General features: G+C 44.4%; 1 protein-coding gene across 1 annotated transcript in view; it reads left to right on the plus strand.

The window, feature by feature from the left end:
- Positions 1-7,029: 7,029 nt before the first annotated feature.
- The window catches only part of LOC121272360 (eukaryotic translation initiation factor 4E type 2-like), a 50,303-nt gene continuing 38,450 nt past the window's right edge, over positions 7,030-18,882 (plus strand). The window contains exon 1 of the mRNA XM_041179004.1: positions 7,030-7,234. Coding sequence (XP_041034938.1) covers positions 7,215-7,234 — 20 coding nt within the window. The 5' untranslated portion in view covers positions 7,030-7,214. The remainder of the gene's footprint in view (positions 7,235-18,882) is intronic.

The following is an 18,882-nucleotide window of genomic DNA, read 5'->3' on the forward strand; positions in this document are numbered from 1 at the left end:
CTGGGTTCGTGACCGGTGCCAAGGAACGAGAGGATATCGCTCGACCAGCCATCGCCGCAGGGTCCTCAGCGGGTAGAAGGACGTAAGATTATTGCTTGTAGTTGTGTAAATATAATAAAGTAACATTTATAATCAGTTGTCTCCTTTGATTCCACTAATATTGGTCAGGTCCGAACAAAGCGTTACCCTGCATATCGCAACACCTGGGCAGCTGGTCCGGCTAACACCACTCGAATTTACCAAAGGGAACTTCATGGGGTGGTGGTACCTACCCAAGGGGAAGGACAGTGATAAAATGGCAAATGCACTCTTGAGGATACACCTCAGTGGGATACACTCTCCCAGTAATATCTCACTAAGCATAAGCACAGACATGAGCAGCAGAGTATCAATAACGGGATTTATGACAATATGACTGCACTGGGTTGGTGGTATGGGGGATGTGGAATGCATGCACCCCCTACCAGTTTTTTTTTGCCAATAAGCATTTGGGTCTATCAGGAGATTAATATGATTGCTAGATGGACAAGCCTATCTCCCTTCGTTTGGGAACCCGGTCCCGAGGGACAATACGGTCAAGAAATATCTAAATATGTAATAGATGGGCATGATTGTTATAATACACAATGTTTTAAACTGAGTACTTGTGGATATCAAAAACCAACCCGCTGCTCTAAGATGACAAACCCCGCTCCAGACAGAATAGTTGGGATCGGGAAGGCCAAACCCCTGTTGCATGACGTCACTATGGTATCCCTGGAGGCGATGTACAACCTCACAGGTTTAGCAAGTCTTACACGGACCATGTAGAAATCACCGAAACCCGATTTAAGTGGGCTAAATATTGGTTAGAACAGACCATTGGGGATTACAAGGCTCGAATTACCCCGGGGGCAAGAAAGCAGGGAAGATGGATAAGGAGCCTGTTGGGGGATATAGGTCTCTTTGGAAGTGCGAATTCAGTGGTAAACTCTGCTCAGTTCGATGAACTAAATAATTATGCATCACAAATAACTACCGAAGCAGCCAAAGGACTGCAGTATAACACATATGGGACAGAAAATGCTTTAACAGTATTAGTATACAAGGGGAGGGGCTGTTGGAAACCCTGGACATCTCCGCACAAGGGCTCATTGACGTTGCTGACCCTCAAAGTCAGGGAAGGGCCTCCGACATGTTGGCCCAAGATTTAATTGAAGGGATAAAATCAGTTATAGAAGGCACTAGGTTTGGTACTGTCCCCATACATGTGTTTGAGTCAATATCCCAATTGAATCTAATAAACCTGTACCCGGAACGACGAGAGCTTGTAGTCACCCAACCCGAGTGGAGGAGAGGATGGGGTGATTAAATTCCCAATGACACTACCCCAAAAATACCACCCAAAAACCCCCTTCCACGATAGTTATCGATTTGAATCCCTAGGGGTAGAGAGAGAGAGAGAGATGGGTGGGTTTACCCAGCAGGATCCCATGGGTACCTCACCTACGTTAACTCCTCAGTTTGGATGAGTACCAAGGACTGTTGTATGGAATCACAAAGTTACATTGTGTGCACTTGCTATACCCTAGAGCCCCTGACTAACAACAACAGAATTATCCTCGAGATCTCTCCCATCCAGGAAGGCCTCAAGGCAGTCCAAATGTCCCTGACACAATGGTGTTTTATGACCAGTGAAGACGAGATGGTTTTTGGAGGACTAAGGTGTTCAGTGAACTCCAGTTTTTGTATACAAATCACTGACTCTATTAAATTAGGAGATTTGTACCTACCAGAACAAATGACAGGATACGTATTTAGTCCCTGGTGGGATGATACAGAATTTACTGACGAGACCTCAGGCAAGATAGCATGATTGGCCATGTTACAGGCCACAAAATTAGCACATCAATACACTCACACATCAAAGGACCAAGTTAGGAGGAGATGCATCCAGGTGGACCTGGCCATTAAATCCGCAAATAAGTTAGCTGGGTCTGCCTCAGTGCGCTTGATCAATTGGTGGGAGATCCTCCAAATGGCAATGACAATCTTCAGCCTAGCGGTATTGGTTTGGACCATTTGCCTGTGTTACTATCAGCAGAGAATCTCAAAGGGCTACTGCATAATATTCCAAAGACATGCTCCAGTGTCCACCGCCTGAATGGGGAAAGGGGTTACAGGGACTAGAGGAAAGGTCAGTTTATATAGCTTGGCAGTTTAGGATTCGTTCAGAAGTCTGGACAACTGGCCATCCGAAGGACAAAGAAGGAATTCTCAACGCCGGTAATTGGCCATCTTGGGCTTTTGCCAAGGACCATAAGAGGGGACTGAGAGGGGAGGTGAAAGAGTTAAAAACCAAATAAAATGGACAAAGAGATGGCTTTTATAAACCACAAGTCCTAATCTGAACCAGGTAAGAGTCAAGGTCTGTGTGTATATGTTGAATGGGAGTGGACAATATAATTATGTACGAGTGTCTCGAAGATAATAGGATAGAACTAACAAACTAATTGTGTGTGTAAATGATTGGGTCTTGTAACAAGGTTCTTGTAACAAGGTTAAAACATGTAGACATTGATCATTGGTACATGCAAATAGAGTAAGATATGGGAAAAGTATAACTGCAAGGAAATGTATCCATTCGGGGAACTTGTACCCATCTTATAAGACCATAAGACATAGGAGCAGAAATTAGGCCATTCGGCCCATCGAGTCTGCTCTGCCTTTCAATCATGGCTGATAAGTTTCTCAACCCCATTCTCCTGCCTTCTCCCTGTAACCTTTGATCCCCTTACCAATCAAGAACCTATCTATCTCGGTCTTAAATACACTCAATGACCTGGCCTCCACAGCCTTCTGTGGCAATGAATTCCATAGATTCGTCACTCTCCAGCTAAAGAAGTTTCTCCTCATCTCTGTTCTCAAAGGTCTTCCCTTTACTCTGAGGCTGTGCCCTCGGGTCCTAGTCTCTCCTACTAATGGAAACATCTTCCCCTCGTCCACTCTATCCAGGCCTTTCAGTATTCTGTAAGTTTCAATCAGATCCCCCCTCATCCTTCTAAACTCCATCAATTATAGACCCAGAGTCCTCAAACATTCCTTATATGTTAATCTTGTACTGATACAGTCTCCCCTGCATGCTTGAATAAAACCAGTGAAAGAACCTTGAGTCTCATGTGATCACTGTGGGATTGGAAGGTGCTTGAACTCCCTTTCAGGGGCATATGCAGAGTGAAGTCACTTAGAGTGTAATTGCTTTGCAGGACAGAATCTAGAATAAAATGTCTGTTTTGTTAATGAAGGGAAATTTCTATGGTCATGATTAAGGTTATGTGCTGCAGATGCTCTTACTGCTGTGTTAATAAGCTGCTTATTCATTATGTTTAGCATGCTTCAGTGGGCACTATATTTATTATCTGAGTTAGAAGGTTGTCAGTTGAAGTCCCACTACGAAGCACGCAATCTATACTGGCATTCTGGTGCAGTACTTTGGGGGAGAGCTGTACCATTGGTGGGTGCCATCATGTGTTTGAGACATTAAAGCAAGGCCCTTATCCAGAGATGGAAAAGATCCCATGGCCCCTCTTTTGAAGAGCACGGCAGTTTTCCCTGGTGTTCTGGCCAATATCTCATTGCTTTTTTTTTGTGAGAGAATATTGTGCACAGTTGGTACAGCATTTATTAATGGGCTAGAGGCAGATAGGTAGAGTGGGCTACCTTGTCACTTTGTGAAGAACCTGCAACTACAGTGTCATGGGCACCTACTTAACTAGGGAATTTATACTATAACTTTTACATAGGCATTGTCAATGTTAAATGCAAATGCTTAAAGTGATTGAGCATGTGAAATGCACTGAAGATTTAATTTGTAGCTTGAAGAAAATGATTAATTTCATAAAATTTTGGAAAGCTGTTTGGGTTGTGTTACTGAAACATTATTTCAATTTTTTAATTTGTGGTTGGAATGCAAAATGATTTTTATATTATCAGACCTGAGACTAAGTGCTAGCAGAACTATGGATTGAGCAGACAAATTGAATCTGGAAGATATAATGAATTTTAAAAAGTTACAAATTAAACATTTACTTTGTTTTTGGTTGGGGCTGCCACTGTCATTTGACTGTGAATTATGATGGGGAGATAAAATTGTATAGATTTGACGCAGGATATTGGAGGAATTATGTAGGGAAAAAAGTGAAGCAAATTATAGAAGCCTGCTTCAAATTAATTCGCACAAAGAAAGAATTATTTATTTATTTGTTAGGAAGGTTGACATCATTGTTTTTTTTAAGTTGGCATGATATAGTTCAAAGGTGCAAGTATCTATGAGAAGGACCTGGGTCTGGGGGCAGGGTTTGTTGAGATCCAATGTTGAGAGTTAGCATAGTACAATTTAGCAAAAAAGACCATTTGACCTATCGTGCACGTGCCAGCTCTTCAAAAGAGCTTTCCAAACATGAGAACATGGAGTAGGCAATTCAGCCCCGCCATTCAATACGATCATGGCTGATCTCATTTCGGCCTCAACTCCAATTTCCCGCCGTCTCCCCATAACCTTTCAACCCGTTACTAATTAAAAATCTGTCTATCTGCTCCTTAAATTTATTCAGCGTCCTGGCATCCACTGCACTCTGAGGTAGTGAATCACAACCCTTTTGAGAAAAGTAATTCCTCCTCATCTCTGATTTAAATCTACCACCCCATAGCCTAAAACTATGGCCTCTCATTCTAGAATGCCCCACAATGGGAAACATCTGCTCCACGTCTACTTTGTCTATCCCCTTTAGCATCTTTTATACCTCAATTAGATCTCCTCTCATCCTTCTAAACTCTAGCGAGTATAGGCCTAAACTGCTCAATCTCTTCTCATAAGGCAAGCCCCGCATCTCTGGAACCAGTCTAGTGAACCTCCTCTGAACGGCCTCCAATGCAACTGCATCCTTTCTCAAGTAAGGGGACAAAAACTGTGCACAGTACTGCAGGTGCGGTCTCACCAATACCTTGTACAGTTGCAACAACACTTTCCTATTTTTATACTCTATTCCTTTAGCAATTATTCTCACTCCCCCTGCATTTTCCACATAACCTTTTTTCCTTCAATAATTTATCCAATATCCTTTTGGTAAGTTACTATTGAATCTGTTTAACTACATGTTCAGGCAGTGTAATCTAGATCACTGTATAATTCTTTTCCCGTTTCCTCTGGTTCTTTTTCACTGACTTAATTATAACTTGAATATTTGTGACATGCTGGGGAGTGTCCTCTGGTTACTGACCCTTCAGCCGCTGGAAAAGGCTTCTCCTTATCAAAACCATTTTGAACACACTTATCTTCTCTTAACCTCTCTCTGCTCAAAGGAAAACATCAGGTTCTCCAGTCTCTCCACATAACTTGTTTTTCTACCCAGGCAGCATTCTATTAAACCTCTTCTGCACACCATCTGACGCCTTGACATCCTTCCTTAAAAATATGGTGCCCAGAACTGGACACAATACTCCTGCTGAAACCTAAGCAGTACTGTATAAAGCTTTCACATAACTTTCTTACTTTTGTACTCAATGTCTCTGTTAAAACCTATGAGATGTTTATTTTTATTAACAGTCTTCTCAACTTTGTTTTGCCACCTTCAAAGATATGTATACAAAGTCCCCCTTTAAACTTGTACCATTAGTTCATATTACCTCACCTCATTCTTTCTTGCGACTAAAATGGATCACTTCACACTCCTTATCTGCCATGTGTCTGTCCACATCACTAGTCTAAGTCCTGCTGCGTCTGTTACTATCCTTCTCATAGCTTACTACACATCTGAGTTTTGAATTATCTGCAAACTTTGATATTATGCCCTGTATACTCCAGTCCATGTCATTAATATATATCAAAAGAGCAGTGGTCCTAATGCTGACCTCTGAAGAACAGTACTGGATAAATCCATCCAGTCTGAAAAGCAACTGTTTACCACTAATCTCTGCTTTCTTTCCCTTTGCCAGTTTTGTATCCACATTGCCAAGTCTCATGTGTTTTAATTTGACTACCAAATCCATTACATTGCACTTTTTCAAGCACCTTTTCAAAATAGTACCATGGGATCCTTCACATCCACCTGAGAAGGCATATGGGGCCTTGGTTTAACATCTTATCTGAAAAATGTCACCTCCAACAATGCAGCATCCCCTCAGTACTCAACTGGGCATGTTGGCCTGGATTTGTGCTCAAGTCTCTGGAGGAGGACTTTAACCCATAGCACTTAACTCAAAGGTGAGAATGATAACCCTCTAAGTCCCATTATATTGTTACCTGTTTTTAAAAAACCTGGATTCAGAGAATAGAATCATAGAATGAATACAGTGCAGGAGGCCATTCGGCCCTTTGTGTCCACATCATCTCTCTGCAAGAGAAACTAACCCAGTTCCATTCCATCTTTTCCTTGTAGCCCTTCAAAATTTTCCCTTTGCTGGTCTAATTCACATTAGAAAGCCATGATTGAATCTGCCTCCACTACATCAGGCTGTTCCAGATTCTAACCACTTGCTGTACAAAAAAAAGTTTTCCTCATGTCATTATTGCTTCACCCTGGCTTATTGGTCCATTGTTATTAATTTACAGTATATATCTGTTCCCATTCAAAGGTTCCTTATGGTATCCTGAAGCTCGCTGCCCAAGGTGGGAGGAGAGGATATGGTCCACATCTACCAACATGCAAAAAGGGGACAGAAAGATTAACACTGTGGGGGCAGGGGCAAAAACTTTGACCAAGGGTTAAATAGATGAATCATTAAGCTAGCCATTCAGATGTTGGCTATGACTTTTCTTGGCACATTCTTATTTTAAAAAAATGAGATTTGTATTTCTATTTTCCTTTTAATCGCGCATGTCTTTTTTAAAAAAATCTCCAGATAATATTAAAACTCAACAGCTAAATGCCGAATCCTCATTCTTTGCCTCAACCCATAGGCGTTGGAGAGACATCCTCAGTTCCATTCAGGTTTTGAAAACGAGATCTTTGTACCCCCGACGTTTGTCCCAAAGAGCTCGCCGTGGCTGTAGCGCATGCGCACACGGGGGCCGCCAGGGACTCGGCCTCCTCGTTACGAGTCCGACAGATTTTTTTTTTGTTTTTTAAAAAAGTATCCAGTTCTTTCAAAATAAAGCCATCGTTAACGGTAGCACCCGGCACTTTACCGAATACCCGTTTTCGTCATCTTGTTTTCTGGGGGAGCTCCTTGAAGAAATGAACAATAAATTCCAAGCGTAAGTCAACCACCATTTATTAACCTCCGAAAAACTTTTCTGGAGGCGGTCGGCGGCTCGCGACTCGCGACTCGAGCTGGAGTCGGGCGAACGGGAGGAAGTCCCGCCCCCCCACCGGCTTCACTGATTGGTGGATCGACACAAAGGAGGGCGGCTGGCGGGACCCATTGATTGGTCGCCGACACGTCAGTCAAAAGCGAGGTTTGTCGCCTGCTTGCGCATGCGCGAGGTTGTTAGGTGTTCCAAGGTTGGTTTTCCCACCCCTCGTCCCCTTAGACACTCCCTCGGGTTGGAGAGTAACTTGATTCCACTCCACGATGGGTTCTGAGATGGCCTATGTGTCCAATGCACAGACTGTCGCAGGTGGAGTCTGAACAGGGTTGCCAAAGGCCCTACGGACACAAAACGTTAACTCTGTTTCGCTCTCCACAGATGCTGCCAGACCTGCTGAGTTTTTCTGTTTTTATTTCAGATTTCCATCTGCAGTATTTTGCTTTTATCTTAGTGATTTAATGCATTCCTGGAGCTTTCACTACATGACTTGCTGTCACGCTCCAGCAATTAATCAGCCAACCCGTCCATCGTTGTGACATATTGTCTTTCTACACCGATTGGAAAGCAAAAAGACTTATTACCCAATTGGAATAGGCTGGACTGTCAGCCAAACAGCCCTTTATTTCCCCCATTTTCAATATTTTTATATCTGGTATAAAGGAATGTTCAAAGAAAATTTTTTTTTAATCTTTTTTAATGTCTCTATGATTTTTCTTAGGGTTGCACACAGCAGTCTCCTGGAGATTGATCTTCAATTTCTGGGGAACTCCAGGTCAATCCTAGAGGGTTGGCAACCCTATGATGGAAGGTTGGGTAGATGGGGTTGTTTGAGGGTTTGAGTACTCCGTCCAAAGCCTTGACTTCACTTTTGCATCTCTTGATGTGTCCCTTCCTGAATGAGCCTACTCCATTGTTCTTCATCACAAGCGGGGATCTCCCATGAATCCCATGTTTGACCTCTTCAGGGATGCTTTGAGGACATCCCTAAAGCATTTCCACTGTTCTTTTGGAAGTCTCCTGCCTTGCATTCTGAGTAGAACAGTTGCTTTGCGAGTCCGCAAGCACGTCATCCACAAACAAAGGGAGGATTGAGATAAGTGACTGTTGGCAGGCTGTTCAACTAGTGACACAGGACATGAGAACATAGGAGCAGGAGTAGGCCATTCAGCCCATTGAGCCTGCTCTTCCATTCATGGCTGATCATCCACTTCAATGCCTTCTTCCCACACTATCCCTGTATCCCATGGATTAGCTTGTTTCCCCTCCCAGGTTTTTAAGGGTTATGGACCCAAGGAGGGTAGATGGAGTCAGGATTTAGTTCAGCCATGACAACGTTGAAAGACAGAATAAGTTGGAAGAGTTAAATGACCTCCTCTTGCTTCAATGTTTCTAAATTGAGAGCCACACACTTCCTATTAGGTAATGGCTTGGTGCTGATCAGGTGTCAGTGTACTTGCCAAATATCCTTCTCTCCGTAGATCTAGATAACAATTGGAATGCTGTATATAAAAGCAAAAAACTGCGGATGCTGGAAACCCAAAACAAAAACAGAAATACCTGGAAAAACTCAGCAGGTCTGGCAGCATCGGCGGAGCAGAGCACAGTTGACGTTTTGAATCCTCATGACCCTTCAACAGAACTAAGTAAAAATAAGAGAGGGGTGAAATATAAGCTGGTTTAAGGGGGTGGGGGGGTGTTGGTTGTAGGGACAAGCAAGCAGTGATAGGAGGAGATAACCAAAAGATGTCACAGATAAAAGAACAAAGAGGTGTTGAAGGTGGTGATATTATCTAAAATAATGTGCTAATTAAGAATGGATAGCAGGACAAGCAAGGTACAGATAGCTCTAGTGGGGGTGGGGTGAAATAAGACTAAAAGGGCATAAAAGGTATAGATTTAAAAATAATGGAAATAGGTGGGAAAAGAAAAATCTATATAAATTATTGGAAAAAACAAAAGGGAGGGGAAAGAAACGGAAAGGGGGTAGGGATGGAGGAGGGAGTTCAAGATCTAAAGTTGTTGAACTCAATATTCAGTCCGGAAGGCTGTAAAGTGCCTAGTCGGAAGATGAGGTGCTGTTCCTCCAGTTTGCGTTGAGCTTCACTGGAATAATGCAGCAAGCCAAGGACAGACATGTGGGCAAGAGAGCAGGGTGGTTGTTAAAATGGCAAGCAACAGGGAGGTCTGGGTCATGCTTGCGGACAGATCGAAGGTGTTCTGCAAAGCGGTGACCCAGTCTGCATTTGGTCTCTCCAGCGTAGAGGAAACCGCATTGGGAGCAACGAATGCAGTAGACTAAGTTGGGGGAAATGCAAGTCAAATGCTGCTTCACTTGAAAGGAGTGTTTGGGGCCTTGGACGGTGAGGAGAGAGGAAGTGAAGGGGCAGGTGTTGCATATTTTGTATTTGCATGGGAAGGTGCCATAGGTGGGGGTTGAGGAGTAGGGGGTGTTGGAGGAGTGGACCAGGGTGTCACGGAGAGAACGATCCCTACGGAATGCCGCTGGGCAGAGGGGGTGGGGGGGGTGGTGGTGGGGGTGAAGGGAAGATGTGTTTGGTGGTGGCATCATGCTGGAGTTGGCGGAAATGGCGGAGGATATTCCTTTGAATGCGGAGGCTGGTGGGGTGATAAGTGAGGACAAGGGGGACCCTATCATGTTTCTGGGAGGGAGGAGAAGGCGTGAGGGCGGATGCGCGGGAGGTGGGCTGGACACGGTTGAGGGCCCTGTCAACTGTCGTGGGTGGAAAGCCTCGGTTAAGAAAGAAGGAGGACATGTTAGAGGAACTGTTTTTGAAGGTAGCATCATCAGAACAGATGTGATGGAGGCGAAGGAACTGAGAGAATGGGATGGAGTCCTTACGGAAGCAGGGTATTGAGGAGCTGTAGTCGAGGTAGCTGTGGGAGTCGGTAGGCTTGTAATGGATATTGGTGGACAGTCTATCACCAGAAATTGAGACAGAGAGGTCAAGGAAGGGAAGGGAAGTGTCAGAAATGGACCATGTGAAAATGATGGAGGGGTGGAGATTGGAAGCAAAATTAATAAATTTTTCCAGGTCCCAACGAGAGCAAGAAGCAGCACAAAGTAATCGTCGATGAACCGGAGAAAGAGTTGTGGAAGGGGGTCGGAGTAGGACTGGAACAAGGAATGTTCCACATACCCCATAAAGAGACAGGCATAGTTGGGGCCCATGCGGGTACCCTTGGCACACCTTTTATTTGGAGGAAGTGAGAGGAGTTGAAGGAGAAATTGTTCAGTGTGAGAACAAGTTCAGCCAGATGGAGGAGAGTAGTGGTGGATGGGGATTGTTCGGGCCTCTGTTCGAAGGAAGAAGCGGAGAGCCCTCAGACCATCCCGGTGGGGGATGGAGTTGTAGAGGGATTGGACGTCCATGGTGAAGCGGAGGCGGTTGGGGCCAGGGAACTGGAAATTGTTGATGTGACATAAGGTGTCAGAGGAATCATGGATGTTGGTGGGAAGGGACTGGACAGGGGGAGAGAGAATGGAGTCAAGATAGTGAGAAATGAGTTCCGTGGGGCAGGAACAGGCTGACACGATCAGTCTGCCGGGACAGTCCTGTTTGTGGATTTTGGGTAGGAGGTAGAAGCGGGCCATCCGAGGTTGGGCGACTATCAGGTTGGAAGCTGTGGAAGGAAGATCTCCAGAGGAGATGAGGTCAGTGACAGTCCTGGAAACAATGGCTTGATGTTCAGTAGTGGGGTCATGGTCCAGAGAGAGGTAGGAGGAAGTGTCTGCGAGTTGATGCTCAGCCTCCATGAGGTAGAGGTCAGTGCACCAGTCAACAACAGCACCACCCTTGTCAGTGGGTTTGATGACAATGTTAGGGTTGGACCTGAGAAAACGGAGTGCAGTAAGTTCAGAGAGAGACAGGTTAGAGTGGGTGAGAGGAGCAGAGAAATTGAGATGACTAATGTCACGCTGACAGTTCTCAATAAAAAGAACAAGAGAAGGTAAGAATCCAGGGGGAGGGGTCCAGGTGGAGGGAGAATATTGGATGTGCGTATAAAGGATCCGTTGAACGGGGAGAGGACTCCTGTCCAAAGAAGTGAGCAAGGAGACGCAGGCGCGTAAGAAGAGTTCAGCATTGTGTCGATCCCGAAATTCATTGAGATGAGGGCGTAAGGGTATGAAACTAAGTCCTTTGCTGGGCACTGAACGTTCAGCGTCGGAGAGGGGAAGGTTAGGGGGTATAATGAATACACAGCCGGGGCTGGGATTGGAAGATGGGGTGGGGACGGAGGGACAGGCAGGGGTGGAGGGTCCTGGATGAGTGTTGATGCCGATGAGTTGTTGGAGCTTGCGTTCCTTAGCACTTGAGAGAAAGAGAAAAAGTTTCTTGTTGAGGCGTCGGATGAGATGAAGAATAAAATGAAACTGGGGACACGTGCAACTTTGAAAAAGGGTGCAACGGTGCTGCTGGAGGGAGAGGTCGAGTGTGTTCATATGGCGGCGCATGGCACTGAGTGTGGATCTCAGAAACGGGAACAGCAATCTGGGAAACGTTTATGTCCCAGAGAGAATGCTGTAATTGCCCTCAGTGCTCTTGAAAGAAAATAATCAATTCGGGCTCCCCATACTTGGCTGGTTATACTTGTCAAGAAATATTAAATTGTAGGTGCTGGTGAACAAGGAGATAATAGAGATCAGAAAGAATAGATGTAACGGGTGAGCGATACTTATCTGGCATAGGATATGGGTGGGAAAGTTTTGGATGAGCTGGTTTATGGAAGGTAGAGTTGGGGAAGTTGCTCAGAAAGTCAGTGGAATTGTTGAACAAAAATAAAAATACCTGGAAAAACTCAGGTCTGACAGCATCTGCGGAGAGGAACACAGTTAACGTTTCGAGTACGTATGACTCTTCAACAGAATTAAGTAAGAATAGAAAAGAGGTGAAATATAAGCTGGTTTAAGGGGGGGGTAGAGCTGGATAGAGGGACCTGTGATAGGTGGAGATAGCCAATAAATGTCATAGACAAAAGGACAAAGAGGTGTTGAAGGTGCTGATATTATCTAAGGAATGTGCTAATTAAGGGTAGAAAGCAGGACAAGCAAGGTACATATACCCCTAGTGGGGGTGGGGTGGGGTGAAGCGAAGGGATCGAAATAGGCTAAAAGGTGGAGATAAAACAATGGATGGAAATACATTTAACAATAATGGAAATAGGTGGGAAAAGAAAAATCCATATAAATTATCAGAAAAAAGGCGGGGGGGAATCGGAAAGGGGGTGGGGATGGAGGAGGGAGTTCATGATCTAAAATTGTTGAACTCAATATTCAGTCCGGAAGGCTGTAAAGTGCCTAGTCGGAAGATGAGGTGCTGTTCCTCCAGTTTGCGTTGAGCTTCACTGGAACAATGCAGCAGGCCAAGGACGGACATGTGGGCATGAGAGCAGGGTGGAATGTTGAAATGGCAAGCAACAAGGAGGTCTGGGTCATGCTTGTGGACAGACCGAAGGTGTTCTGTCCTCTGGGACACCCTGGTCCACTCCTCCATAACCCCCTACACCTCAACCCCCTCCCATGGCACCTTCCCACATAACTGCAGAAGGTGCAACACCTGACCCTTTACTTCCCCTCTCCTCACCATCCAAGGGCCCAAACACTCCTCTCAAGTGAAGCAGCATTTCACTTGCGCTTCTCTCAATTTAGTCTACTGCATTCGTTGTTCCCAATGCGGTTTCCTCTAATTTGGAGAGACCAAACGCAGACTGGGTGACCACTTTGCAGAACACCTTCGGTCCGTCCGCAAGCATGACCCAGACCTCCCTGTCGCTTTCCATTTCAACACTCCACCCTGCTCTCATGTCCACATGTCTGTCATTGGCCTGCTGCACTGTTCCAGTGAAGCTCAACGCAAACTGGAGGAACAGCATCTCATCTTCCGACTAGGCACTTTACAGCCTTCTGGACTGAATATTGAGATCAACAATTTTAGATCATGAACTCTCTCCTCCATCCCCACACGCTTTCCGATCCCCCCCCCCCTTTTTTTTTCCCAATAATTTATATAGATTTTTCTTTCCCATCTATTTCCATTATTTTAAATGTATTTCCTTCCATTGTTTTATCTCTACCTTTCAGCCTATTTCGATCCCTTCCCTTCACCCCACCCCACCCCCACTAGGGCTATCTGTACTTGCTTGTCCTGCTTTCTACCCTTAATTAGCACATTCCTTAGATAATATCAGCACCTTCAACCTCTTTGTCCTTTTGTCTATGACATCTTTTGGCTATCTCCACCTAACACTGGCCCTATATCCAGCTATACCACCCCCCCAACCCAGCTTATATTTCACCTTTTTTCTATTTTTAATTAGTTCTGTTGAAGAGTCATATGGACTCGAAACGTTAACTGTGTTCCTCTCCGCAGATGCTGTCAGACCTGCTGAGTTTTTCCAGGTATTTTTATTTTTGTTTTGGATTTCCAGCATCCGCAGATTTTTGCTTTTATCTTAGTGGAATTGTTGAGTTTGGAGGTCAGACAAAGGCATTGATGAGGGTTTGAGCAGCAGACATGCCAAGGCAGGGGTAAGGGAATTAATGCGAATTTTTAAAAAATATTTAAAAAGAAACCTTAGATAAAATTGGAACAGAGTTCAGGCTACCATCCCAACATGGGGTAACTTGACACTTAAGCAGAGCTGAGCGAGTGATGCATTGATGTCGAGACATGAGAGGTCTTATTTGGGTGAACATTAAAGGTCGAAAGACAATAGATGATCAAAAGATTTGCACTGGGCGACTCAAAGTGCTTCCAAATCAATCAATTACGTTTGACTTGCAGTTATTGTTATGTATACAAATGTGACAATGTAGCAGATGACCAAAAACTTGGTCTTAAAGGAGGAAAGAGAGTTGAGAGATTTACGGAAGGAATTCCAGAGCTTAGGGTCTGGCAGCTGATGTCATGTCCCCCGATGGTGGAACAGTTTGAAATTGAGGATGTTCACGAGGCCAGAATTAGAGGAGCACAGATATCTTGGAGGGTTGTGAGACTGGAGAAGATTACAGAGATAAGAACATCAATCAACATCACTTAAAAAAACAGATTATTTGCTCTTTGTGCAACCTCTCTGTGTACAAATTAGCTGCCGAGTTCCCTACGTTACAACAGTGAATACACTTCAAAAGAGCGTCAGTGGCTGTAAAGCACTTTGCCTTGTTCTGAGATTCTTTTTAAAAATTCATTCACGAGTTGTCACATGGGATTTGGGCATCACTGGCAAGGCCAGCTTTTATTGTTCATCCATAATTTCCCTTAAGAAGGTGGTGATGAGCTGCTTGCTTGAATACAAGTGAGTAGCTTGCTAGGCCATTCTAGAGGGTGGCAAAGAGTCAACCACGTTGCTGTGGTTTTGGAATCACATATAGATCAGATTGGGTAAGGATGACAGATTTTCTTCCCTAGTGAACCAGATGGGTTTTTATAATAATCCAATAGTTTCATGGTCACCATTGCTGAGACTAACTTTTTACTCCAGATATATTTAATTAACTCAATTTAAATTCCCCAGTTGCCTTGATGGGAATTGAATTTATGTCTATGGATCATTAGTCCAGACCTCTGCATTACTAGGCCAGTAACATAACCATTATGTTTCAGTATTCTGTGAGGGTACATGAATGGTATTGTAGAACATGCAGGTTCTTTTCTGAAGGACAAGTCTCCAGAGCCTGATGGCCTGCATCCTAGGGTCTTAAAAGAAGTGGCTGCAGAGATGGTAGATGGATTGGTTATAATCTTTCAAAATCCATTGGTTTGTGGAAGGGTCCCAGTGGATTGGAAAATAGCTGATGTAACACTTTTATTCAAGAAAGCAGAGAGACAGAAAGCAAGAAACTATAGGCTAGTTAGCCTAATATCTGTCACAGGGCAAGTCCTAGGATCCATTATTAAGGAGGTTGGAGCAAAAAAATCATAATGTGGTCAGGCAGAGTCAGTTTGGCTTTGTGAAAGAGAACTCATGTTTAACTAATTCATTAGAGTTTTTTGAGAAAGTAACAAGCAAGGTGGATAAAGGGAAACCTGTAGGCGTGGTGTACTTGGATTTCCAAAAGACATTTGATAAGATGCCACGTCAAAGGTTACTACACAAGATAAGACCACATGCCAATCTTATCATGGTGCTCTTGTTAAGATACAGAATGGATAAAGGAATTTTTAAAAATTTAATTCGTGGGGTGGGTGTCACTGGCAAGCCCAGCATTTGTTGCCCTTCCCTAATTGACCTTGATTTGAGTGGCTTGCTAGGCCATTTTAGGGGGCAGTTAAGTGTCAGCCACATTGCTGTGGGTCTGGAGTCACATGTAGGCCAGAAGAATGGCAGATTTTCTTCCCTAAAGTACACTAGTGAACCGAATGGGTTTTCTACAACAATTCCATGAGATTAGCTTTTAATTCCAGATTTCATTAATTTAATTTTAATTTGGCTGCCATGGTGGGATTTGAACCTATGTTCCCAGAGCATTAGCCTGGGCCTCTGGATTGTAGTCCAGTGACATTACCACTACACCACCATCTTCCTGTTAGCTAACAGGAAGCAGAGTAGGGATAAATGGGTCATTTTCAGGATGGCAAGCTGTAACTAGTGGAGTGCCAACAGAGATCAGTGGTGGGGCCCAAACTATTTACAATCTATATTAATGACTTGGATGAAGGGACCTAATGTATGGTAGCTAAATTTGCCGATGACATCTGCCTCTGCAGGTATTTACTGAGATTTGGTTTCATAGATATCTACAACTGTTGCCCAACAGTTCCTCATTCCTCATATAGATAATGAGAACCAGCGGGCAGTTTGCACCTGAGGCATCATGACTAAGCCTACTGCTAATTTACTGATATCTGTCATGCAGAGACTTTCCAGCAGTGGCTCATGGATAATGGTTAGAAGCAGATCCCTGGGTGATTTGAATATTTGTAGTGCAGCAGTAGGGAAGAAGGGTGGAGAGAATCAGCTCAAGATTCCCATACCATCCAGGAAACAAAGAACAAAGAAAAGTACGGCACAGGAACAGGCCCTTCGGCCCACGAAGCCTGCGCCGATCATATTGCCCATCAACTAAAACATTTTGCACTTCCGGGTCCGTATCCCTCTATTTCCATCCTATTCATGCATTTGTCAACCTGCCTCTTAAACACCACTATCGTACCTGCTTCCACCACCTCCTCTGGCAGCGAATTCCAGACACTCACTACCCTCTGCGTAAAAAACTTGTCCTGCACATCTCCTTTATAGTTTTCTCCTCTCACCTTAAATCTATGTCCCCTAGTAATTGACTCTTCCACCCTGGGAAAAAGCTTCTGACTATCTACTCTGTCCATGCCACTCATAATTTTGTAAACTTCTCTCAAGTCGCCCCTCAATCTCCGTCGCTCTAGTGAGAACAATCCGAGTTTCTCCAATCTCTCCTCATAGCTAATAACCTCCAGACCAGGCAGCATCCTGGTAAACCTCCTCTGCACCCTCTCCAACGCCTCCTTATCCTTCTGGTAATGTGGTGACCAGGATTGCACACAATAGACCAAGTGTGGCCTAACCAAGGTTCTATACAGCTGCAGCATGGCTTCCCAGCTTTTATACTCAATACTCCTGCCAATGAAGGCAAGCATGCCATATGCCTTCCTGACTACCTTATCCACCTGCGTTGCCACTTTCAGTGACCTGTGGACCTGTACACCCAGATCCCTCTGCCCATTGATGCACCTAAGGGTTCTGCCATTTACTGTATAATTCCTGCCTGTATTAGACCTTCCAAAATGCATTACCTCGCATTTGTCCGGATTAAATTCCGTCTGCCATTTCTCCGCCCAAGTCTCCAACCGATTTATATCCCGTTGTATCCTTTGACAATCCTCTTCACTATCTGCAACTCCTCCAACCTTAGTGTCGTCTGCAAACTTACTAATTAGCCCAGTTACATTTTCCTCCAAATCATTTACGTATACCACAAACAGCAAAGGTCCCAGCACTGATCCCTGCGGAACTCCACTAGTCACAGCTCTTCATTCACAAAAGCACCCTTCCACTGCTACCCTCTGTCTTCTATGACCAAGCCAATTCTGTATCCATCCTGCCAGTTCACCTCTGATCCCATGTGACTTTATCTTCTGTACCAGTCTGCCATGAGGGACCTTGTCAAAGGCCTTACTGAAATCCATGTATATAACATCCACTGCCCTTCCATCATCGATCATCTTTGTCACTTCCTCCAAAAACTCGATCAAGTTAGTGAGACACGACCTCCCCTTCACAAAACCATGCTGCCTCTCACTAATACGCCTGTTTGCTTCCAAATGGTAGTAAATCCTTTCACGAAGAATCTTCTCCAATAATTTCCCTACCACTGACGTAAGGCTCACCGGCCTGTAATTTCCTGGATTATCCCTACTACCCTTCTTAAACAATGGAACAACATTGGCCATTCTCCAGTCCTCTGGGACCTCACCCGTAGCCAGTGGGGATACAAAGATTTCTGTCAAGGCCCCAGAAATCTCCTCCCTTGCCTCCCTCAGTACTCTGGGGTAGATCACATCTGGCCTGGGGACTTATCCACCTTAATATTCTTCAAGACGCCTAACACCTCCTCTTTTTTGATCTCAACATGATCCAGGCTATCTACACACTCTTCCCTAGACACTTCGACTGCTAAGTCCTTCTCTTTGGTGAATATTGATGAGAAGTATTCATTTAGTATCTCTCCCACACTTCTGGCTCCACACACAGATTCCCATCTCTGTCCCTGAGCGGGCCTACCCTTTCCCTGGCTACCCTCTTGCTTTTTACACATTTATAAAAGGCCTTGGAATTTTCCTTAATCCTGGTTGCCAGTGACTTTTCATGACCCCTTTTAGCCCTCCTGACTCCTTGCTTTAGTTTCTTCCTACTTTTTTTGTATTCTCCACGGGCTTCATCTGTTTCCAGCCTTCTAGCCCTTACAAATGCTTCCCTTTTCTTTTTAACTAATCTCACAATATCCTTGGTTATCCAAGGCTCCTGAAACTTGTCATGCTTATCCTTCACCCTAGCAGGAACATGCCGGCCTTGAATTCTTATCAACTGACGTTTGAAAGGCCCCCACATGTCACAGTTTTTGATTTGCCCTCAAATATCCACCTCCAGTCTAGATTCCTCAGTTCCTGCCTAATATTGTTATAATTAGCCTTCCTCCAATTAAGCACCTTAACCCGAGGACTCCTGTTTTCCTTATCCACCAGTACCTTGAAACTTATTGAATTATGGTCACTTTTCCCAAAATGCTTTCCTGCTGAAACCTCGACCGCCTGGCCGGGTTCATTCCCTAATACCAGGTCCAGTATTGCCCGTTCCCTAGTTAGACTATCTACATATTGTCTCAGGAAGCCCTCCTGGATGCACCTTACAAATTCTGCACCATCCAAACCCCTAGCGCTAAGTGATTCCCAGTCAATATAGGGAAAGTTAAAATCACCCACCACAACAATCCTACTGCTTTTACATCTTTCCAAAATCTGCCTACATAAGGATAACAGGAGTCCTCAATCTCCCGCCAGCAATTGGGAGGCCTATAGTAAACCCCCAACATTGTGACTGCA

The sequence above is a fragment of the Carcharodon carcharias genome, chromosome 33, assembly GCF_017639515.1.
Source record: "Carcharodon carcharias isolate sCarCar2 chromosome 33, sCarCar2.pri, whole genome shotgun sequence".
Classification (NCBI taxonomy): domain Eukaryota; kingdom Metazoa; phylum Chordata; class Chondrichthyes; order Lamniformes; family Lamnidae; genus Carcharodon; species Carcharodon carcharias.